Source organism: Acomys minous (genome assembly GCF_964271855.1).
Source record: "Acomys minous genome assembly, chromosome: 6".
NCBI classification, from domain to species: Eukaryota; Metazoa; Chordata; class Mammalia; order Rodentia; family Muridae; genus Acomys; species Acomys minous.
In genome coordinates this window covers 26934454-26959173 of record NC_140487.1, presented here as the reverse complement: position 1 = coordinate 26959173, position 24720 = coordinate 26934454, and the positions used below count along the sequence as shown (strand labels likewise).

The 24720-nt window shown below is 38.1% G+C and overlaps 1 protein-coding gene across 2 annotated transcripts in view; it reads right to left on the bottom strand.

Annotated features, from left to right (window-relative positions):
• Positions 1–461: 461 nt before the first annotated feature.
• SLC25A40 (solute carrier family 25 member 40) overlaps positions 462–24720 on the bottom strand; it is a 28233-nt gene continuing 3974 nt past the window's right edge. Inside the window, exons 2-12 of one of the 2 annotated variants that reach the window (XM_084785455.1) lie at positions 24060–24142; positions 23846–23953; positions 21674–21733; positions 18068–18174; positions 14589–14656; positions 12855–12979; positions 11563–11736; positions 7581–7690; positions 5286–5367; positions 2766–2846; positions 462–2394 (exon numbers count right to left, since the gene is read on the bottom strand). In XM_084785455.1, the coding sequence (XP_084641581.1) occupies positions 2288–2394; positions 2766–2846; positions 5286–5367; positions 7581–7690; positions 11563–11736; positions 12855–12979; positions 14589–14656; positions 18068–18174; positions 21674–21733; positions 23846–23945 (1014 nt within the window). In that variant the 5' untranslated portion in view covers positions 23946–23953; positions 24060–24142 and the 3' untranslated portion in view covers positions 462–2287. The remainder of the gene's footprint in view (positions 2395–2765; positions 2847–5285; positions 5368–7580; positions 7691–11562; positions 11737–12854; positions 12980–14588; positions 14657–18067; positions 18175–21673; positions 21734–23845; positions 23954–24059; positions 24143–24720) is intronic. The other variant, XM_084785456.1, reaches the window with a different exon arrangement.

The window sequence follows — 24720 nt, the reverse complement described above, 5'->3', positions numbered from 1 at the left end:
AGCTAAACAGAGGAAGCCAGACTGAGCAGTGGACTGGTTACAACTTGAGGCTACAGAAAGCTGTGAACCACCATGTGGGTGCTGGGAATTGAACCCAAGTCCTGTGGATGAGCAGCCAATGCTCTTGACCTGAGCCATCTTCTCAGTTCCAATCGCGTCTTTTTAGCCAGCTACACTGCACGACATGTGTTGGAAACAATACTGGAAAATTAGATATCTTTAACTTATTTTGTCATAATAATTTTTTGCAAGTGCAATATTGAATATGGGGGGACTTTCTGCATATTAACAGGTAACACTATTTTAAATATGTTTCTGTGTTCAGTTCCCTGCTTTTTTCTAACAATACGAAGAAATATAACAAAACTATGGTAAAATTAATTTTAATAATAAACTTTCATGTATGTATTTCATAACATTATATAGTGATTATATATGAAAACTATTGCAGAGAACAATGGTACTTTTAAGCAAGCACAAATATTTTAATGAAAAAGAGAACATCACAAATACATATATGGACATATTACAATTTTAATGTAAATCAACACAGGATTATAATGTAAAATACCACGGTACAATAACCTCTGTATCATTTATTTTGATGAAACATACAAACACTTTCTACTATGATGCATTTGTTCTCCTACCAACACTAGAGATCATTGTCACCAGAATACATTATGCTGTTGGGGCAGGGAGGGGTATTTCATAGGATACACACAGAATGTAATAAAGTGCTTTTTGCTTTACCAAGATAAGGAAAACAGAATAGTATTTCTTGCATTGCCATTACTTCTTTATTTATCTGTTTATCTATCATCTGTGCTGGAGATCAAACTTAAGTCTCATATTCCAAAGACAAGTGTTCTACCCCTGAGCTACATTCCAACCATACTTTAAAATCTCACTCCTGGCTCAGTGGGTAAAGGCACGTGCTGCTAAGCCTGGCCTCCTGGGTTCAAATCCCAAGACCTACATGGTGGAAGGTGAGAACTAAATCCTGAACATTCCCACTGACATTCATACATATAGACAAACACAGAAAATAAATAAATGTAATTTTTTAAAAACCTCATTCCTACCTAAGGTGATAAATATATCCATGTGTTTTGTGTACATTTCATACAAACATCCTGAAGGCAATTTATGTTTCGATGTGCCTGCATTCTGTATGCTGTCACTTGAGGGAAGGGAGGTGTGGGTTTTCCACTGGAGCAAGCATCACATAGAAGAGTTGAAACTTTGGAGCATTTAATATTTTGGTCTTTTTAGATTAGGGAATATTGATTTTATTAGAAAAAGTTGCAGAACTGACCTAAAGAACGCTACAAACAAACACTGACACTTGGAAGATAAGCTAGTTAAAAAGGAGAGGCCATGCCTATGCCCAAGCTGTGTGTTTTCACTACTCTAAGTACAGCATGTTTTTCTACTGCAGAGTCAAATCTGAGTGAATATACATTTACTATCACCAGTGAAAATATACCCACAACAGAAACATTAGTTTGGTTTTTTTGTTTCTCTGTTTGTTTTTTGTTTTGGTTTGTCTGAGACAAGGTTTCTCTGTGTAGCCTTGGCTGTCCTAGACTCACTTTGTAGACCAGGCTGGCCTTGAACTTGCAGCAGTCCACCTGACTCTGCCTCCAAGTGCTAGGATTAAAGGCGTGTGCCACCATGCCCAGCCCAGGAACATTAGTTAAAGGTCGTGAATCACTAAAAATATCAATCATTTACACCATGTAAATGGTTATATTTTGGTGTACACAGATAAAGTGGCTACAGTGAAATTCTAAGCTTTACGAGGCCTTAGAGCAATTATAGGAGCGAGGGCACTCAACGCACCTGAGGAAGTTCACCAACCGGTGCCCCGTGACAACTCCTTCCACACTCTACCCAAACGCTAACGTGTGTGAAGTCAATGTGCGTAAGACTTAATTCTCTAGACTGTATCACTCAGTATACAATCAGCATGTGCGGGGCACCCACACTCACAGCGGTATCTCGCTCTGAAACAGGCAACGCTGCGTGCGCTCAGGACCTTTCTTTATCTGCTAAGGAGTAACTTTTGCAAGAGAACTGCTAAATGATTGCAGTTTCTGTATCATGTTTTTAAAAATCTGAAAAAAATTAAAAGTAGGATTGTGATTTAGAGGTAGATTAGGAATTATTACTCATTGAAACTATAGTGAAGACAGGTAATGCAGCCTGTTAGAGGGTAATGTTGGAAAGACCCGTCTCGCACACAGATCTGGTTGTTATCTCAAGTCAAAGTCCATCACGAGCATTACTGCCTTTCAACATTTTGTTTCTGGAAAAAAGCCTTTCCAAATTCATATGTGCTGATCATAATGGCACAAGCAGGGGCAATTTTAACTAAACGAGGAATCAGACCTGAAAAGAAAAGAAGAAAAAAAATTTTTTTACCTAATTTTTTAAAATGTAGCATTTGGCTTCAAAACCACCAAATTAAATAAATTGCAATATCAAATTCTATATCATAAATAGGCAGCAAAGATTAGATCAAACTGCTCAATGCCAACTTCAAGTTTTTCCTTGTAACAACATTTACTTTAACTTATAATAATATACCAGGACAGCCAGGGCTACCCAGAGAAACTATGTCTCGAAAAACAAAGCAAACAAACAAAAACCTTATTATAACAATATAAAATGTAACCCATCAGTTTTTCCAAGAAGTTAATTGTATAAGGAGATTTAAAACTAAGAATTATGTCCAACGATGGTTAAGCGAGGATCTTTACCTGTAAACAACCCAGAAAATCCATTTTCAGCAACAATGTTCTTCATTATAGCCCAGGTTGACATATGCAAAGGCACAGGAACTATAAATGGCAAAGGGAAAAAAAATCATCATAAAACTCAAGTCAATAATTTGTACTACAGAGCTGTCCTAGCTACTGTTGTATTGCTGTGAAGGGACACCATGACCAAGACACCTCTTGTTTAAAAAAAAAAAAAGTACTCAATTGGGGGCTGGCTTATAGTTTTGGAGACACAGTCCATGACCATCACAACAGGCATGGCGCTGGAGCAGTAGCTGAGAGCTAACACTGGGCCTGGCCTAGGCTTTTTAAATCTCAAAGCCCACCCCCAGTGAAGTACCTCTGCTCACAGGCCACGCCTCTTAATCCTTCCCAAATGGTTCCACTAACTGGGACCAAACATTCAAATATATGCATCTATAGAGACCAGTCTATTCAAACCCTCACAGGATCATATTAAATAATGGTGCTTATTACCTTTGGTAATGTATTATTTCACTATAATAAGAAAAGATTTGTTTATCTAGGAGTTATTTTCAATCCTTTTTGTTTCATTATGCTCAAATACGGTCTGACTTTATAGCCTAGCCTGACCTACTATCTGCTCTCTAGCGAAGGTTAGCCTCAAGCTCACACTCTTCCTGCCTCAGCTTCCTGAGTGCTGGGGTACACATGTGAGCCCCAAGATCCAAGTTCACTTTTTAATGCTTGGCTTCCTTAAAAAGAAGGCAGCGCTACATGCACACATGCATGCACCTGTAAGCAAACAAGGAGGGTTGCTTAAAAATCAGGACTTTACTGTTCAAACTTTCTTTGATGTCAAAAGTCTTTAACAATGAATAATGGAGATTTAGAAAACCCACCTAATATATCTAATTTTCATTTCTATTTTATTATCCAAAGTTTATCAGAAGAAAAATACTTTCTCCCCTAAGAATGATCCTGCAGACAGGTCATCCTCCCTCCCTAATCATGCTCTGCTTCATTCGCAGCCTTTCTAATTAGATCTGTACTGGTTCCTTCAAGTGACAGGTATAAGCAGCAGTATCATCTCAGTTATTTCTACTCAAGTAAGGGGGGAATGTTTAAAAACTTTGCTGAAAGGGGATGCCACTACACCCAAATATAAAGCCTATAGATAACTGTGCACAAACTGACAGGATAAAACTATGATTACCACCCAGGCTTTGTTAGTGGCCAACATATTAGAGGAAACTTGGTATTTAATAAGTCAAACATAAAGCCATTCAGATTAATTTACAGAGGTTCTCTATAAACTTTTCTTTAACACTATAAAGCCAACTTTATGCAAAAATAATCAGGCTTGTTATAGCATGGTGCTTCTTTTTTTTTTTTTTTCCTTCTCTCCCTTGCTCTTCGAAGGATCTCAGCTACTCATACGCTAGGACCCTCAACTCATGCTGCTGCTCCTGCGCAAACACGGGGGTTACAGGCAGCCCTGCTAGACTAAGACCAAAATAAACCGTGGTGTGCGCGGCAGGAGGCTGGGAGAATAAACCGTGGAGTGCGTGGCAGGAGGCTGGGAGAAGTAGTTTCTCTCTAGAGAAGGTTTAAAAAGAAAGGTGAAGAAACAGGTAGGGAAAAGAGTAAGAATAAGGAAGCTAAACATTAACTTCATGAGAAAAAGTTCCTCAGTGGTTCCCTGCCATCTTTTTGGACAAAGTCTACTATGCAGCTCTACATGGCCATTTTTGTTCTGTATTTTTAGCTTTTTATTTTTTTTAAGATTTATTTATTTATTCTTATGTATAGAGTACATGTACACCTGCAGGCCAGAAGAGGGCATCAGATCACATTCTAGATGGTTTTGAGCCACCATGTTGTTGCTGGGAATTGAACTGAGGACCTTTGGAAGAACAGGCGGTGCTCTTAACCTCTGAGCCATCTCTCCAGCCCTGATTTGTCCATTACAATTTCATTGGTTTATTTCAAAGAGTGCTTACATAGTGAATAAATATAAACTTGAAATAGATTTGGAAACAAACTATGAGAAAAATTATAACAACTTAGCTTTTCATGATACAGTAGTTGTTTGTTTTTGTTTTTCTTCTTCACAGCAGTTAAGAGACTTAAAAGAACAGCACAAAAACAAGCTTTAAGATTCCCAAAATTGGTGGGTGGTGGAAGCGCACGTCCTTAATCCCAGCACTCAGGAGGCAGAGGCAGGTGGATCTTTGTCAGTTTGAGGCCAGCCTGGTCTATATAGTGAGTTCCAGGACAGCCAGGGCTACACAGAGAAATCCTGTTTCAAAAACCAACCACCCAAAAAACAAACCTCCAAAACACAAACAAAGAACAATTAAAACTTTCTTAGTAGTTTTCTAGGCATTGCATTCTAACAGTACGTCCTTATCAATTTCATTAAAGTGAAATAAGATCTAAGAGAAACAAGAGCATTTCCTGATTTTATGTATTCTTAACAAAATCACACAAGACAAACAAACAATGGCAACTTAGAATGCTTTAAGACAAACTCACGTTTACTACTTTCACATGTCCAAAGTTGTGTCTGTTTCTGTGTTTTCACCACATCAAATGGTAAAGTTGCAACAGCTGCAAACTATCAAAAAGTAAATTTAGATGCTTAATCTTGTAAAAATATTTCTAAAGCTTATTAGCACATTATTTAATATGGGTAATGACAAAAATCACACTGAAATTTAAAATAAACTAGATATAAAGGTTTTAATAATGAAAGCATCTTACATATCAAGTATTCATAAAAACAAACAAACAAAAACGCTACAAAGTAAACTGCCTCAGAAAAGCACCTGTTTTCTTTCCTGAGACCACATGACTGCCAATGGCATCTGTGGCTTTCAAACCAGTGTTCACAACTTCTGATTCTCATGTGCGTGCGTGCGTGCTTGCGTGCATGCGTGCGTGCGTACGTGCGTGTATGCGCGCATGTGCCCAAGAGGGCAGGGGGAGGTCTCACACACCTCAGTCTTGCCTTCAATTCAACTGTGTAGCCAAGGACTACCTTGAAGTCCTGACACTCCAGCCTGGACTGCCAAGTGCTAGGATTACTGGCATGAGCCTCTACACTCAGCTTTGTAAATATATTGTAAAGTAGAAATTCTCCAGTATGTACTTAGCATATAAAAATTTCCAGCAAACATTTTTCAAATAAATATAAAAATTAAATTTACAAGTTAATGAAAATGTACTTCGAAGTTTGTTTCTATACACATTTTAATGGCTTTTAATATGTGTGTGTGTGTGTGTGTGTGTGTGTGTGTGTGTGTGTGTGTGTATAGTTGCAATGGTTCAAAAATCACATTTTCTAAGCTCTTCTCTTAGTAAAATAATTTAACAGCTTTTTCCATCCTGCCTTAAGTGAGATCTAAAAAGATAATTAAATTCCTTTAAGAATGTTCTAAGCCAGGCGTGGTGGCGCACGCCTGTAATCCCACCACTCTGGGAGGCAGAGGCAGGTGGATCACTGTGAGTTGAAGGCCAGCCTGGTCTACAGAGCGAGTCCAGGATAGCCAAGGCTACACAGAGAAACCCAGTCTCAAAAAAACAAAAACAAAAAAAGAAAAAAAGAAAGAAAGAAAGAAAGAAAGAAAGAAAAGAATGTTCTCATAATATCCATATATTTCTGTTTCCTAGCTCACATTTGAATAATACATTCATAAAATGCCTCTTAAACTCACGTTTTATTCATCTTAACAATGCATTGCTCTTGCAATCAGTTGCAAAGATTGCAGATACTATGAAACACATTGTCATTTTCTTATCTCCATAATCAGCATGTAGAGAACAGAGGCTGCTATCATATGTTCTAAGTAACAGTTAAAACAGTTCTGTTTGTGGCATCATCACATTCATGTGCTTTTCCACTGCACAGACAAATCTTTAAGTGAAAATTGTTAATGCTACCAATAATCCCTAAATTAAAAATAATGTTTTCTATGTTAAGTAGCAACATTAAACTGGAAACCATCCCATTGCTACATGGCTGGTGCATATTATTCAATGCTAATTATTTTTACCTCTGTGCTTATTACCTGCTTGCTAAACTGACCGACAGTAGATCTGACTGTTGTTTTTCTAATTTCTGCACCTACATTTTATTACAGGTTTCTGACACGTTATTCTAACTTTTCTGCAGCTTCCCACCTCTTACTTGTTTTGTTTTGAAGACAAAGGATGCCATCATGTAGTCAGTTCAATCTGGCCCCGAACCAAGAGGTGGATCCTGCTCCCACCTCTCAGGCACTGAGGGCTGACACATTAATTCTGGAAGTATGTGGATCTAAGGAAACTCTTTCTGGCCCAAGATGTAAGGAGATGAATCTGCACCCGTTGGAGGGTAAGGAAGGATGAGCTTCCTCTTACTCTAAAACGGTCCTTTGTGGTTCTTGTGTTCTGGTTTCAATGGCTCTTAAAATTCCTTTAGAAATTTCTGAATAGCCAAAATGTTTCCAAAGAACCAAATCAGTGTCTGTCAGATCTGATGGTACATATTAGATAAAGTCCATGACTCCTAGGTAACCATATCTACCAGCATTTACTGAACTAATGTGCTCTGGAAGAAAAAAGTGCTTCGTCACACACAATCATGATGACGCTGCAATTATCTAATTCAACACCAATGTGTGCAGAATAAAAATATAGTTTTACAATAATTTATTTCCTGAAAAGTGTGCTTTCAATATACATGAAATGCTAGGTAAGATCCTGTTCTGTTTTAATACTAATTAGCAATTTTCTGGAATATTAACAACAACAACAACAGAAAACAAAATAAAACAAAACAAAACTTACAGAACCAGACAATGCCCCTGAAGTAAAGTTGATCATAAATGTCGGTTCATATAAACCAGACTTCTCACACAACCACTTCTTTAAAATTTCATAGTTATACCAGTACATTGCTATAAAACAGAGAACGAAATGAGCACAAATTTAGAAAGAAAAAAAAAACCCATAGACTTTATAGAAAAAAAAGCTATGACATTAAAATCAAAGTAAAATAGGAACTCTACCTTTGATACACTGTCCTTTATGTTTAAAACGAGGGGTTATTAGAAGAGGAGACTGAAATTCTAAGAAATATTTTAACAGTCTCTTAAGAAAACTGCAACTTTTACATCAATATAGCTAGAATATAAATAAAACACCTGACAGGGCAAGTAGGAGAAGGACAGGTAAAGGGAGATCTACTGACAAGAACCAAGACAAAGACAAAGCACACTGAAACAGAGGGCCATAGGAGGCCACGCTGTGGCTAGAGTAAGTATTCCAGAAATAGAAGGGTATTTAATATGATTCATGTTACATACTGTATTAATAAAAACAGAGAGTGCCTACTTATGATAGAAACATTTGATAAAATCACACTTCCATCCAAAACAAAGTCAAATTTCTTGGAAATATAGAGATGAAACAGTGTTTCTGATAAAAGATTTGTGCTAAAAGCGACTACTAATACATAGGAGGGAAAAAGTTTAGCATAGATAAAAATTAAAGCATTGAAGTCCTAATATACATTATCTATAAAGAAGCTCAAAAAATATTTAGGCTAATTAGAGTTTATTCATTTTTTAAAGGTGGCTAGACATCAGATAATAGGCAAAACTCAATTGCAGTTATACTGTCCATACATTTTACAAAACATGTTATAAAAATACAGGCTTCAAAAGAACCAGCAAGGGGACACCACCGACCTAGCACATACTATGTCCCTGGTACACTCCCCAACACCCACAAACTAACAAATGCTACAAAAGCCTAGAAAGTTAAGTTTATCTATAAAATATATAAAAAGACTAAAATACGTAACATTTATGAAAAAAATTTAAATAGGTACCTGAACATATTTTTAACACATATGTGTCATTCTTAGAAAAGAAGAAAAAAGCAAACTCAAGATTTTCTTTGTACAATGTACTAGTGATTTGGACAGTATTATTGGCATATTAATGTGATACAAATTAACTAGTAAGACAAAATTCATCCATAAGTGAAAATCTCTTTACCAACTAAAGTAACTCAATGATGTTGACAATGACCTATATGTTAGGTCATATCCCCAAACCAATTATCTCTAAACAAATGGCCAATGAAATAATGCCAACCTTTGTGAGTAATCACTGAAATGCAAATCAGAGTGAGACACTTTAAATGACTATATAAACACAATTTAGGGACCTTGACAAAGAACAGCTCATGAAAGTATAAGGCAGCAGAAAATGTCATACTTGATAATACACGTATACATCCATATAATCACTTAGAAGAAAATTTACTACAATTGTTTACCACATTGTAGGTGTGTCAACACGTGGAAGTCTGAAAACACCTCACAGGAATTGGGTCTCTCCTACTCTGTGGATCCTGGAGACTGATCTCAGGTCATGCGTTTTGACAGCAAGCACTACTGAGCCATCGCCCTGGTCCTGGTTTTGTTCCTTCTGCCATTTTAGAACCCTTTACTGTATGTGCCTGCTTATATGTCTGCGTGCCTGGTGCCAACAGCGGTCAGAAGAGGGTGTCGGGTCTGGAAGTGGAGTTAGGATGGTTGTGAGCTGCCATGGGGGCTCTGGGAAACAACCCAGGCCTTCAAGAAGAGCAAACGTGGCAAGGCAAGGGCTCTTCAGTGTTGAGCTATCTCTTCAGTCTTGTTTTTCAGGGATTTTGTTTGTTTGTTTGTTTTTTTGTTTTTTTCATACTGTGTAGTCTACCCTGGCCTCAATCTCATGGTGGTCCTCAGGTCTCAGTCTCTCAAGAGTTGCTCTAACAGACAGGAGGAAGTGTGCCAACACCTGGTTATAAGACTTTAAAAAAAAAAAAAAAGGTCACTTTTAATTCTAACACTTGAAGGGCAGGGGCAGGCAGACATTTGAGGCCAGTTTGGTCGATATATCAAGTTCCAGTCCAGTTAGGGCTACATAGAGGGACCTTGTCTCAAAAAAACAAACAAAACAAAAGCCCACTTTTAACCAGCAAAACTAAAAATATACTTAAGATACTTAGATGGATCAGAGAGTCCAACATGGGAAAACTGTTGATAGGTTCACTAAGAAACAGTATACAGTTTTTTCATAGCAGTACTACTTTAGACATATATGGAGTGGTTTGAATAGGAACGGTTCACATAGACGCTGTGTGAATGCGTGGCCTACAGAGAGTGGCACTGTTAGGAGGAAGTGTGTCACCGCGGCTGGGCTTTGAGGTCTTTTATGTTCAGGTCTGGCCAATGTGATAGTCTCCTTGCTGTCTGCAGATTGCGATGCAGAATCTCAGCTCCTTCTCCAGCACCATGTGCTTGCCTTGCTTCTTGCCATGCTAAGAAGAGACTAACCCTCTGAAACAGTAAGCCAGCCCCGGGGAAGTGTTTTCTGTTACTAGAGTTGCTGTGTTCATGGTGTCTCTTCACAGCAACAAAAAACACTAAGACAATGCGCAAGAGTAAAAGGAAAGAAAATAGTTACCTACCAAACTGTAAAATTTTTGAGTAGAAGGAAGATGGTTTTCAAGATCAAAACTAGACAATAAATTTTTAAGTGTAACACATTGGAAAACATTCTATAATCAAATAAGATGATAAAATGATGGCTCAGTGGGTTGAGGAACTTGCTGCTTTGTCTGGAAACCTGGGTGTTAAATCCAGAGCCCACAGGGTAGAAGGAGAGAACCAACTCTTATACTTTCATGAACATTTTCAAAAAGCTAGTATGGAGGTTACCACTGGGGTTAGGGTGTTGGGCAGCAGTGCACTGGTACATCAACGGCTTCACGACCTAACACATCACAGATCCAAGCCCATATGGCAACACGGCAAGTCACAGGAGTTCATTTTGTAAAAAAAACCTGTGTTTCTATTTGTTTGTTTTCTTTTTCTTTTCTTTCTTTCATTTTTTTGTTTGTTTTGTTTTGTTTTGTTTTGTTTCTGAGACAGGGTTTCTCTGTGTAGCCTTGGCTGTCCTGGACTCTCTTTGTAGACCAGGCTGTCCTCGAACTCACAGTGATCTGCCTTGCCTCTGCCTCCTGAGTGCTGGGATTAAAGGCATGTGCCACCACGCCCAGCAAATCTGTTTCTTTTTAATTTAACAAAATGTATTTTAAAAGTCAGGTGGCATAGGAGCCTATGATTATGTTTCTATAGTATGACTGAACACAATCACCTATTTGATTTATAGTAGTCATTTATTTATTTATTTATTTATTTATGTTTGTGGTTTTTCCAGCAAGGTTTCTCTGTGTCACCTTGGCTGTCCTGGACTCGCTTTGTAGACTATGCTGGCCTCCAGCTTATAGTGATCTGCCTGCCTCTGCCCCTGAAGTGCTTGGGATTACAGGCAAGCACTACCACACCCACCTATAGTAGTCTTTTACAGAATATTTACTTAATGGGAAATTTTTATTTTTAATTACTAAAAAAGTAGAGTTCAGTTCATTTAAAGATGGTCTTAAGTACATTTTAATTTGTATTTTACTTGCTTTTATTGATTATGATTTATTTAGTATAATATTGGGGTAGTTTATATTATCTGAGTATGAATACACACTAATGAATGCTTAGCAGCAACTAAACACAAGAAAAAACATAAAGACCTGAATTAGAAACTGTTCAATCAATAAAAGCTTGTGAAGATCTGAAATCTGAATAATGAACTACAAATCTGTGGTCAGCGCAGAAAAAAAAATTACTCTAACTATAAAGCATTTAAAACCTAGTAAAATTAATAAATGACTTAAGAATCAGCCACCGAGAATGAGTAGCTACTAATAAGACAAATCCCACCTGAGAAAGGCACGTCTCTAAGAATAGTAGGAGCCCAGCCCTTCCAAAGGGAAATCCAACCATCTTCAGACACTTTCACGCTCACAAACCGACGCAGCTCCTTGTATGAAAACTTCTTCGACTGTATCTTAGTTCTGATCAATTCTAATGGACTTATCACTGTTACTGCACCAACTGACAGAAACAGAACACAAACAGCCAAATCACAGCTGATGGGAGAAAAACTTTGTTTCATTATTTCAACCCCCCCCCAACACACACTAATTATACACTCAAGTTTCCTGCATAATTTGGAGAAATTGCAGGGGTCAGGCACACCAGGAGTGTGATGAGTGTGCCTTACCTTGGGAAAGTCACCTTTCATCACAGTAGCTTTACTGCAGTTTAAGTCTATGTTTTGTATTTTTAAAAAATTTAATTAGCTACAGGTCTCCTTGTAACATCTACATACAGACTTTGTTTTGGTTGATTTCTGTCCCCTCCCCCATCTCCGGACGGAGCCTTTCCTCCTTTCCTCCTGCCCCTCCTTTCCTCCTTTCCTCCTGCCCCTCCTGCCCCCAGCATCCTCCCTTTCTACACTAACATCTCACATGTTACCCTCACTTTCATTATGTCTGCAAAGAGTAAAATAGAATAGCTAATGAGTCAACAGATTTTTTTTTCCTCATAATTGTGTCAAAACAAATATATGCCTTTCTCTTGGTTTCAACTCTTCAAGGTTAATACTGGAAATGCTCAAGTCAACCAGAGAAAAATTTAAAACCCCAGTCAGTGCCTGCAAATAAACAACTCCTTCTCCTCCTCTTTGGCTTTTGATGGAGGGTCTCACTATGTAGCCCTGGCTGGCACAGAACTCTCTGCACAGAACCAGGCCTTCCGAGATCACCGCCTCTGTCTTCCAGGTGCTGGGCTTATCATGCGCTACCGAGCCCAGCATAAACCTACTTAACGGAGAACGTCCAGCGCAGAGGCAACCTACCTTCCGACTAAGCTCTGAATCCCAGAGTTTAAAAGAAATGTGAGTAAAGCTTTAGCCTGAGGCATGCATGCGTTCAGATATATTGGAAAGAAGATAAGATTCATTCTGACATCACTTCTTAACAGCTGTGTCAGATTCAATGAAAACGAGCTAGTCCTGTCACCTTCTGACGGCAATCACCTACTTACTGCATCACTCCTGGAGTAAAGGCATCAATCACACCAGTTTTCTGTACATTACACAGATTTTCTGTAAATAGCAGAGCTTAGATGTTCTCAGTAGAAATCTAAATAAAAACAAGCTCATTACTTACATCTGGCGACAATCCCAGCAACTATTGGTATTCGGGTTTCATTTTCTCCTAATTTAGCTCTCAGAAAAGCACTTAATTGTTCATAGCAGGTAAAATAAATAACTGTGGCAGGAATTGCCATCACGCTGTTAGAAATACATACAAAATATGTTCAGAATTATCAAGACGCCTCAACTATAGTGTTAAGTTCAAATACTACAAGTTTTTGTATGGGATCAACTAAAAATTATAATTACCCCATCAGAGGACTCTGTGTGTGTGTGTATACCCTGCGTGTACATGTGTAGGTTTGCACAAAAGCATGCACAAAGAGGCAGGGCCAGAGGTGGGTGTCTTGTTCAGTTGCTTTCCACCTTATTTTTTTTGAGATAGGGTCTCTCACTGATGATTAAATTGCCCGGCCAGCAAGCAGCAGAGTCATTCCTGTCCCTGATTAGAGGCACTCACCGATGTACCTGACATTGTAAAGTGGGTGCTGGGGTTCACATCAGGGATCCTCAGGTTTCCATGAAAAGCACTCTACCACCATTTGAGCTATCTTTCCAACCTCAATTTTCTTAAAAGCTCAAGAACAAATGTAAAACAGTTTTAAACCACAGCTCATATATCACAGCTGCTCGTAAGTAGACATAAGTTACAATTACACCATCAGGATTACAAACATTAATTATAAGGGAACTCTGATGACAGTTAAAGTGAAAATATCACAGGGAATTATTAATTAAACTGAAATAAAAATTCCAGGTACCAGCACGTCATATGTAATAAGAAATCATTTTATGTTTATGGTGTATTATAACTGTCACAGTGACAGCCCATAGCTTGGAATGCTTGTGTTCCATGTTAAGAATTTAGAAATAGGGCTGAAGCCAGAGCTGTCACTAACATTATCGTCTAAGGCACTAAAATATGTGCCTCAAATATGCCTCAAGACTGAGTAACCCCGCACAGGAAAGTCAAGAGGACGTGAAGCGGACGAGCCAAAACAGCTACAGGAGTTTTTACATTCATTTTTTTGAATATCATTCATTTACAAATTTGTACTTAGTAGAGATCTAGAATTGGATATATAAACATTCAACATACCTTAGTTTTAGTACAAAAAAAAAAGAAAACCACCAAATTATTTATTTCCAAACAAAAAACTATGCAGACAGTGGGCTTGGCTGCTTACATTTCCTGTAACACGTTCATGACAGCCTATCTGTATGCTAACCTTAAGCCACTGGAATGTTCCTGAGGACAGTGCTTTAGCTCTGTCAGAGGCTCTCAGACAATTTGTCTAGACTTATTATGCAAATGGCGTTGACTTGTGACATACAGTTACTATTTTCTTTCTGGGATATGATTTTTTTTTCAATTACAAAGGCAGAATGTTCCATGCAGCCAACAAGCAATAAAAACTGTACATTTTGAAACTCAGGCGAGTTTTCCAAGGCAGAAACACTTCACACCGCAGCTACTTGTTGGCAGAGTAAGTACATCCTGTGCTGTGCCAGGAAAGGAATCTTAGGAAGTGGTAAGTCGCCTTCTGATGGGTTTCCCCTTACCAATTATTCTTGGTATGCTCTAATCATAATGGACCAGAGTCCTTCTAGAACATCAAATGTACAATTGTGAAACTCATACGACAATACTTTGGGAAACTAAAGAGTTCTAACATTAAAATGCAAGACTTTGTTCCACCATGATCACAACCATACATAATAGGAAACACAGTAAAATTCAACTTACAGAGTAGGAGGGAGGCCACTCCACAGGGATTTAATGCCCTCATTTCGAAGAATTTTTAAAAAAGCATCCTAAAATAAAAACAAGAAAGGTAAACAAAATATATATTAAAGCTGATAAAAACTTATAATAACTAACTGGTAATTTGAATATTTTAAACATTAATTTATTGGATTTATGAATACCCATTCTTAAAAAACGAGAGACAATTTCACATACATAACATGGAATGTTTCCAGACAGTATTTCTATAGACTGAAGTCTCCATTACTTGTTTTGGCTTTTTGTTTTGTTTTTTTAACTTGTTATACTTGGTTTCTATCTAATAAGCATTTGAGTGGTTGGAGGGATAGCTCAGCAGTTAACGGTTGTTATTCTACAGGACCTGAGTTCAGATCCTAATACACATTTTAAGTGGCTTACAACTGCCTCTAAGTACAGCTCCAGAGGATCTGATGTCCTTTTCTAGCCACCTGTGGGCATAGACTCACACAGACACATATACATAAAATAAAAAATTCTTATAAAATTACTATAAAAAAGAAGTACAATACTGATCAGAGAAACTCTTCTAAGTATGAAATCTGAGAAAGTGTCATTTAAAGACCACTGTCCGTAGTATCTGGAGAGGAGTCAAAAGCAATCAGAAACGAAAAACAAACTCTTACAACCTAATAATAAATACTTTTTAAAAATGACAAACAATAGAATAGAAATTTCACCATGAAAAATATGTTCAACATCATTAATCATTGTGGAGGTAAAAAACAGGACCACTTTGAACATACTAGGCAGATTAAAATAAAGACACACTAATTGCAGGTGTGCATGCCTATAACCCCAGCTACCTGTGGGGCTCAGCCAAGAAGATTAAAATCGAAGGCCAGCCAAGGCAACAACATATGGAAACCTCCTCCTTGGAATGAAGAAAAGAAGGAAGAAAAAAGAATGGGAAGGAAGGAGGAAAGAAACAGAAAATAGGTCCTAGTGAGGACTGGAGAAATTGGAAGCCTCATATACTGCTTATGGGAAAAGAAAATGGTATACTCACTTTGAAAAACAGTTTGGCAGTTTCTCAAACTAATGCCATATAACCCAAAAATTCAATTCTGGATATAAATGCAAGAGATATCAAAATACATGTTCACATAAAAATTTAAATGTTCATAGTTGCATCATTCACTTTCCAAAGTGGAAATAACCTAAATGTCCATCAACTAATAAATAGAGAAATAAAACAAAGTATATTCATAAAATTATATAATATAAGCCGGGCATGGTGGCGCATGCCTATAATCCCAGCACTCGGGAGGCAGAGGCAGGTGGATCGCTGTGAGTTCGAGGCCAGCCTGGTCTACAAAGTGAGTCCAGGACAGCCAAGGCTACACAGAGAGACCTTGTCTCGAAAAACCAAAAAAAAAAAAAAATATATATATATATAATATATAGGACTAAAAATATATGGACATAAATCATGACACTGGTGCACCTTAAAATACTGTGTTAAGAACAGAAGCCACTCACAAGCAGGAAAGGAGCAGCTTGGGAGGAGAGGTAACTTTCATGATACATTCACTGTACTCCAGCCAACCACTGCTCAGATCCACACCAGCAAAAGCCAAGGAGGTTTCTAGATTTCCCACTGTTAGGCTGCAATGAAGCACTGTAACTTGGTGCTACAGAAGATCAGTGAGATGAAACGTCCACCCCACAGATAATATTTCTGCCTATTATACTACGGTCGTGTCAGAAGAGGAATAGCAGAGAGAGACTTTGCCGTCATCTGACAGTAATGGGGCCAGTCCAGCTCGGAGCCAGTGGAGAGAACCAAAACTCCCACTCCTGCCCTGCCCAACAGTAAAGTCTTTCCTCAAATTTGCAACCAACGGATATGAGTGGAGAACCTAGACTTCTAAAGCTCTGATGTGACATTCCCTTCCCCTCCTCCTCCTTCTCCTCCTCCTCCGTCTTTTGGTTTAAACAAAATATTTAACTGAAATGTGGGGTTTAATAACAATACTCAAAATGCCTAGGATTTAGTCTATCCATCATTCTAGGAATTAGGATGGTCTTATAATAAATGATGTAAACAATATAAATGATATAAACAATATAAAATGATATAAATCAAGATAGACAATAATAAACACTGAAATTGAGCTAAGATGTCCGAGTTCCCTGACAAAGGTTTCAAATCAGCCAACATTAGATACAGAGTAAAAACAATGAATTAACATTTATCAATGTTATTGAAGTTTAAAAAAAGTTAGACTACTTCAGCTAAGAAATACAAACACAAAAGCATGACAGATAAAAATGGAATGATGGAACATGTGACACAAAGGAATGAAAGAAAAATAACAAATAGAAAAGCAAAAATAAAAAAGAATAGGAAAAGGCAAATTTAAGCCTTTATATCTATAACTGCATAAATATAATTTGTCTACAAATTAAATGACAAAAGCTGACAGTGAATTACAAACCTATCTATAAGAAGAAATGTTTCAGTTATAGTGTTACGAGTAGGCTTAAAAAGTGCTGGAAGCCGGGCATGCTGGCACACGACTTCAATCCCAGCACTTGGGAAGCAGAGGATAGCAGATCTCTATGGGTTTGAGACCAGCTTGGCCATCCACACATCAAGTTCTAGGCCAGTCAGGGCTACAAAAACTGATGCTACTTAAAAAACAAAACAAAACAAAAAGCACTGCAAGACCCAGCATAGTAAAGATGTCATTTCACTCTAAGCAGGAATAGGAGTGTAATATGATTCCTCTAAAAATCTTAGAAATATTAAAGAATAACTTTATCTTACCTACTGCTTACCCCCAAAAAATATGAATGTCTGTAGCAGCTTTTATCACAATAACTGAAAACTGTCAACAATCCTGAATGTGTCCACACCCACACTAAACTTTTGAGCAATAAACCAAAAGTAAATAATAGACTCATACAACAGCCTGGATAAATCTCCACACTATTATGCAAAGGGAAAACTCCAACCCCCAGAGGTAGCATATGCCATGATTCCATTTATGTAGCATTTTTCACATGACAAAATTTTTTAATTTAAGAACAGAGTAGAAGTTGCCAGGGGTTACAGAAAAGATGAGAGCACAAAGAAAATGGGTATTGTTCTTCAAAGGAAACAAGAAAAATTCCCATAGTGTTCTCTTTACAAGTGCATTAATATGAGTACTATCAAGGACAGGGGGACAAACACATGAGTCGGTTTGTACGGTTTTTTAATACACGAGATCTTCAATTCTCAAGAACCGTTTAAAAATTTGAAAAAGCTACTTCTTTTTCCTATATAAACAGAATAAACAAATGAAAGTTAACAAATTATAAAGGAAAGAAATACTTGTATTTACCATGACTTAGTATGATAGACTCTTAATTCCCTTATAACTATAGTCATATATAAAATAAATATAAGAACAGAAAACATAAAAAGGTCCCAAATAAAAGCATCTCTTTACCAATGTTCCCTGGAAATTGCCTGGCTTCTTATACCATGCTTTCTTGCTGCCATCTTCACAGATACACATATGATCCATGAGTCCATTGCTGTATACAAAGCACTTTCCTAAAAGAAAAGAGTCCAAAAACCAGAAGTTATTTCATATAATTACATTATTTTTACAGACTAATTGCAAGTACAGTGAAACTAGAGAGACATGGAAAGAGAAATTCTGGGATGGAACACACATAATTAGTTCAATTTGCTTAAGGTAAGTCAGTACTGGCTTCTAAACTCCACTGTGAAAAAAGTGACAACATGAATTAGTGGGTTTTATATTTTCAGAACCATGGTGTCAAACAAATGATGCGCACAGAAGTATGTTTTAGGTTATAAGGGATGAGTGATAGAAGATAGGAAAACATATTTCCATGTCAACTCTTGAACACAAGGGAATTCCATGTCAAAATAAGCAGAACAATTGTAAGTAGTGCCAGGCTTGTCCTTTTGTCTGTTTTTTCTGCTCTGTTGAGCCAGCTGTCAGCTCCACCTAATTGACCACAACTTGCCCCAGTGGATTAGCAGCTGCTGACAACTCTGTGTGTCATAATGTACAAGCATTTCCTCTGCTTCCACAACTTTCATTAGTGCGCAAGAGTAACCTTTCAGTCTCTTTTTACAATTTATTTATACTTATCTGAAATGACTGCTTATTTTACCTTACTTCTATATAAGAAAAAGCTCTTTTTAAAATCTTTATTATTCTTTCACTTTTTCTCCTCTGTACTCATGCTGAGAATAGAACCCAGAGCTCCGTACATGCTAGGAAAGCAATTTACCCACTGAGCAATTTCTCAGAACACAGAGGATTCAAATAAAGCAATTCATTACAGCTTGGCCCACTCTTGCTATTTGTGTTTGATATACTTCCTATACCTTTATACAGTTTCAAAGGTTGATTACAGCATTGATGTTCTTGTCCACCTGACACAACATAGAATTACTTTTATCAAATTTTATATAGAGTTAAAGTGAACAATCCTGCATTATAAAATAACAGAGAAACAGGCAGGCTAACTGCAGAGCTATTCAGTCCACCAGACTCATCCCCAGCTCTGTGGCAGACCAGCTACTGAGGCATCCTTTCAAGGACCTGGCTTCCATTTCCAGCGGATCACACAGATCTTCTCCTCCAAAACACCCTCCCCTACTCATTGCTTTTATCCCAGCCCCCAACTCCAACAGGCATTCCCACAGGCCATCAACCCAGTGGAGAAGGTAGGCTAACTGCAGCTCTACCCCACCTCCTCCAAGTCCAATAGCATTCCACCTGCGGCAGCCTCCCCTTCTTCTCTGCCCCTGCAGCTAGCTGGTCAAGGTCTTTTCCTCCAGTCTTCCTCCCCATTTATTCTGCTATTCCAGGCCCAATGCTCAGAGGACTTATCTGGAATGCTAAACATACAGAACAAAGAAAAAACATTAAAAGCTCCAAAGGAAAAAGACGAAGCAACATATATATTAAAAAAAAGGCCTATTAAAACAACACTTCTCAACAGAGACGCTAAAAACCAGAAGGACCTGACCAGACGCTCTATGGACTGTAAGAGACCACAGATGCCACACTGTTATACTCAGCAAAACTTTCAGTCACATTAGATGGAGAAATACGACACTCAATATCTATCTACAAATCCAGCCCTAGAGAAGGTGCTAGAAAGAAAACCCAAATAAAGAGGTTAGCCACACCAAAATAAATAAATAAATAAACAAAAAATAAAATAAAAAACCCACAAGGAATAAATAATCCCAGAGCATCAAATTAAAAGAGGGAAAATACAGGTAGACATACACACCCCATAACAAAGCAAGTCTCAACAGATAGAGGAACACTGAAACCCGACATCCTATCTGATCACCACAGATTAAAGCTGGACATCAACAGCAGAAACAGCAGAAGGCCTACAAATTTATGGAAAATGAGCAACTCATTACTGAATGAAAAATGGGTCCAGACAGAAATTAAAGACTTTCTATAACTGAATGAAATGAGTACACAATATATCCAAACTTATAGGACACAATGAAGGTGGTTCTAAGAGGCAAGTTCATAGCACTAGGTACCTAAGCTAAAAAAAGAGAGAGAGAGAGAGAGAGAAAGGGAGCTCTCATACTAATAACAGCATGCCTGAAAGCTCTAGAACAAAAAGAAAAAAAATCATACCCAAAACTAATCAAACTCAGGGCTGAAATCAAGAACATCAACAATGCCATTAAAACATCAAAGAAATTTCATTATCCTCAGTCATCAAGGAAATGCAAATCAAAACTACTTTTGAGATTTCATCTTATACCTGTCAGCATAGTTAAAATCAATAAAGCAAGTGGTAGCTCATGGTGCTGAGGATGTGGAGTAAGGGGAACATGTTGCTGTTAAATTACCAGTAAGGCTTAGGCCTATAATTACTATTACGGTAGTATTTTCTAACCCGCTAGCCTGCCCCAATCCCATGCCATCTGTTTCTAATAATTTCTATCAAGCTACCTCCCATCTATAATCCCAAATACTTGCTAATTATCATCATCTGAGCCCAGTCTCCCTCCATGCCAGCCATGTGCTTCTCCTCCACTTCACCCATGAAGGACGACTCCTTCCTCTTCTCCTCCAGTCTCTCCTTCCTCCCAAGATTCCCTCTTTCTCCCTCAGCCCTGAAAACTTAGCCACGCCTATCCCATTTGCCCTGCCCAGGTGTGATGGCCTTTTATTGGTCAAATAGGTTAGGCTCTTAGGCAAAGTACAGGTGGGGAGAGACAGGAAGCAGTAATTAGCATCAAAATGCATCAGACCAACCTCCAGCAGGAACTTTCATTCACTGCTGGTGGAAGCACAAATTTATACAGGCGCCATGGGAATCAGTGGGGCGGTTCCTCAGCTAAGATGGGGACAGATACAAACACCTCGAGATCCAGCTATACGACTCTTTGGCACATACCCAAATTTAGGACACTTCATCCTACCACAGAGACACCTGCTCAACCATGTTCGTTGCTGCTCTATTTATAACAGCCAGAAATTGGAAGTCATCTAGATGTGCCGCAAGAGAGGAAACAGCGTGCACAGAACCTGCTCAGCTGTGTACCAGGTCCTCTGTGTGAGCATTACAGCTTACAGCTTAGGGTGTTGCTGGGACTCCTGATTATGGGGATGACTGGGTCTCTAATTCTTCTGTCTTCTCCCGGGGCTCTCTTCCTCCTGTTGGTTTGCCTTGTCCATATTTGATGTGATGGGTTTTGTTTTATCTTATTACATTTTATTTTGTTGTGATCTCTTAGAAGCCTGTTCTTTTCAAATGAAAGACAGAAAAGGGCTATTCTTATCTGAATAATCAAATAAGTAGTCATTCTCTACTTCAATAAAAAGGTCAATTAAAATGTTAAAAGACAGATTGGTAGATGTACACAAGTATGCACGCATGACAAATAAAGAGCGATAGATTGTATGGATGCATGTATATAAGACAAATAAATAGGGATAGATACCATACATATAAATATTTTCCAAACAAAAATTAGCACAGTAATAATTTTAAAAGTCTAACCATACTGTCAGGGCATCTACTACACATACCTTTAGGGAATGGGTTGCTCTGCGCTTGGAGGCGAATTTTAACAACATCCAGGGGTGTCACTATGAATATATAAGTTTTAATTAAAATATGATCTCATTTAGAAAACTGTACATCAATTCTCACTTTCCCTCATTCCTATGGAATGGGTAAGCTGTACAGCACTGAACATGTGTCCCACCAGTGAGGTGTTCTCCTGCCCCTAATATGGTCCTCTGCATTTCTGTCCTCAGCTACTGAAGACAGACTGCCAGTCACGTCTCCCAGGTACAAGCTGTTTCTATCTACAACTACAATTCTACTAGTGTTACAACTAAGGCACTACAATTTTAGAAAATATGTTCTTTAAAGCAATCTATGAAAGTTCTAAAAGTCTAAAGATTTGAGGAAAACTTCCTATTAACTAAAAAATTCACTAAAAAATCAGCCAGTGTTAGTTTTCCCAATCTGATCAACATATCTGTATCATAGCCTGTAGGAAATGAAATTTGGGGTATTTCAGCCATAAATCATCTCCAGCATTAGGTTATACCATCCATTTTGGAACAACAAAGAAAATTTGCATCTTATTTTCATTTCCATACTCTATTTAATGAAAAGAAAAAAAAATCAAATTGTTATTTCAAAGAAACTATTTTTAGCTGGGTGCAGTGGTACATGCCTTTAATCCTAGCACTTATGAGGCAGAAGCAGGTGACTCTCTGAATTTAAGGCCAGATTGGTCTACAGAATGTGTTCCAGGACAGCCAAGGCTACACAGAGACACTCTGTGTTTGGAAAACAAAACAAAACAGAAAGAAGAATATTCCTCATCAGGGAACAAGAAAGTCTCATCAGATAATTTGTAAGGCCTCTAAGAACTCAAGTAGAATTCAAGTCAACCTAAAGATATACCACAAAGCAATTGGTTTATGTTCTAATCACTTGTTACTTTAATAAATAACCTAGTCAACTTAAATTATTCAATGTTAATAATTGGGCTATGTCTATAAGAAATTCACTGTACAAAACACAAAAAAAGGTAATCCACAGAAACCTGGGAAACTCTTAAGTTACCCAAAACTATGTTATTCTATATGCAACTATTTTATTCCTTTCCTATTTTAAAAGGCTTAAAAGAATTGTAAAAGTTTAATAATATTGATAGAGACTTCCAAGAATTCTTATTTTTAAATTTATTTATTTATTTGTTTATTGTTTTTTGAGAGTCTATTACATAGCCCAGGTTGTCCTGGAGCTCATATGTATACCAGGCTACCCTACAAAGATCCACCTGCCTTTGCTTCCCAAGTCCTGGGATTAAAGGTGTGTGGCAGCACATCTAGGGAAGACCTCTTCTTTTCTTTTCTCTTTCTTTCTTCCTTTCTTTCTTTGAGACAGAGTTTCTCTGTGTAGCCCTGGTTGTCCTAGAGTCACTATTGTAGACCAGGCTGGCCTTGAACTCACAGTGATCCACCTGCCTCTGCCTCCCGAGTGCTGGGATTAAAGGCATGCGCCACCATGCTGGGCTGAGACCTCTTATTTTCAATGAAAAGATAAACTTTAGAAAACTAGGTACTGTCCCCAAGTGTGGCAGTGACCTGTGAGTGAACAAGCACAGGCAGAATTCAATTCTCTTCATTTTCTATTCCTTTCACACCGTCCTGATGAAATACTAGAAGCCTGCCTATCATATGCCTATCTTTAGTCTCAGGGCTTGAGAGACGTCTCAGTCAAGTGCAGGCCACACGAGCACGAAGACCAGTCAGAATCCCAGCATGCATGTTAAGCACTGGGCCAGGGGTACTGGAGTGAAATCCCAGCACAGGAAAGCGAAGACAAGAGGATCTGTGGGGCTTGCTGGCTGATCAGTCAGCTCTGAGTTCATTGGGAGCCCCAAGTGGAGAAGGACTGCAGACATCCAGCATTGAACTCTGCCCTCCACACACACTTGCATACAGACATACAAGCATGCGCATGTACACCCATACACACACAGGCACACAAAACAGAGCAACAGAAGACGGTGACATTGACTTCTAGCTGCTACATGCACATGTGCACAAATAACAGATATGTACACATACATACGTCCCATACACTCAGCCCTCAAAAGCAGAATCATTACTTCACAGATAATAAACTTTAGTAGAATATTCAAAGTTATATAATCAGTACTGGTAGTGTAACTTTACCCATAAGTGATGTCAATACAGCTCCCGTACAAGAGGCAATCATTTGCTGAAGAGGAGTCACTTGGACTGTTGGTGGTGGCCCCTCGGTTTCGGGTTCCATACTTCTAACTAGTTGGAAAAAAAAAATCTGTTAAAGCATAATTTTAAAAAAGCATGTGTGCATATATGTATATAATGCATATGTGTATATGTAATAAAGTTGAATAGAAAATACCTTCAAAAATCCCAGTTAAGTTATAAAAGCAATAATCAGGAGTGGTTGCCTAACATCCCAAGTCTTGGGTTTGATCCTCAGCACTGAAAAAATAAAGCAAAATATAACAACAAAAGTAACACAAAGCACATCTTTTTATTACTGCCAAAAGTAAGCTATAAATGAAAGTTATTGTGCAACTTCCATGAATAGCAGATGCCCTCTGATAAGAATGTGTTTGGGCTGGGTGTGGTAGCGCAGGCCTTTAATCCCAGCACTTGGGAGGCAGAGGCTGGTGAATTGCTGAGTTCGAGGCCAGCCTGGTCTACAAAGTGAGTCCAGGACAGCCAAGGCTACACAGAGAGAACCTGTCTTGAAAAACAAACAAACAAAACAAACAAACAAACAAAAATGTGTTTGGTTAAGCTGTATGAGGAGTATTACATTAGCAGGGCAGGTAACCAATAGGTATGGAAACATCTTCTGACCACGGGCCAGAACAAAAGCAGCTAAGTGACAAGAATTTCCAAAATCTGTATGTTTACAGATAAACATTACTTAGATACCTTCTTTATTCTGGAATAGACTACCATCCAATATAGCACAATTTTTATTGCATACCAATAGTGCATAGTTGTAAAATAAAAACTGTTGGCCTTAATCATCTTATAGAAACTTCATA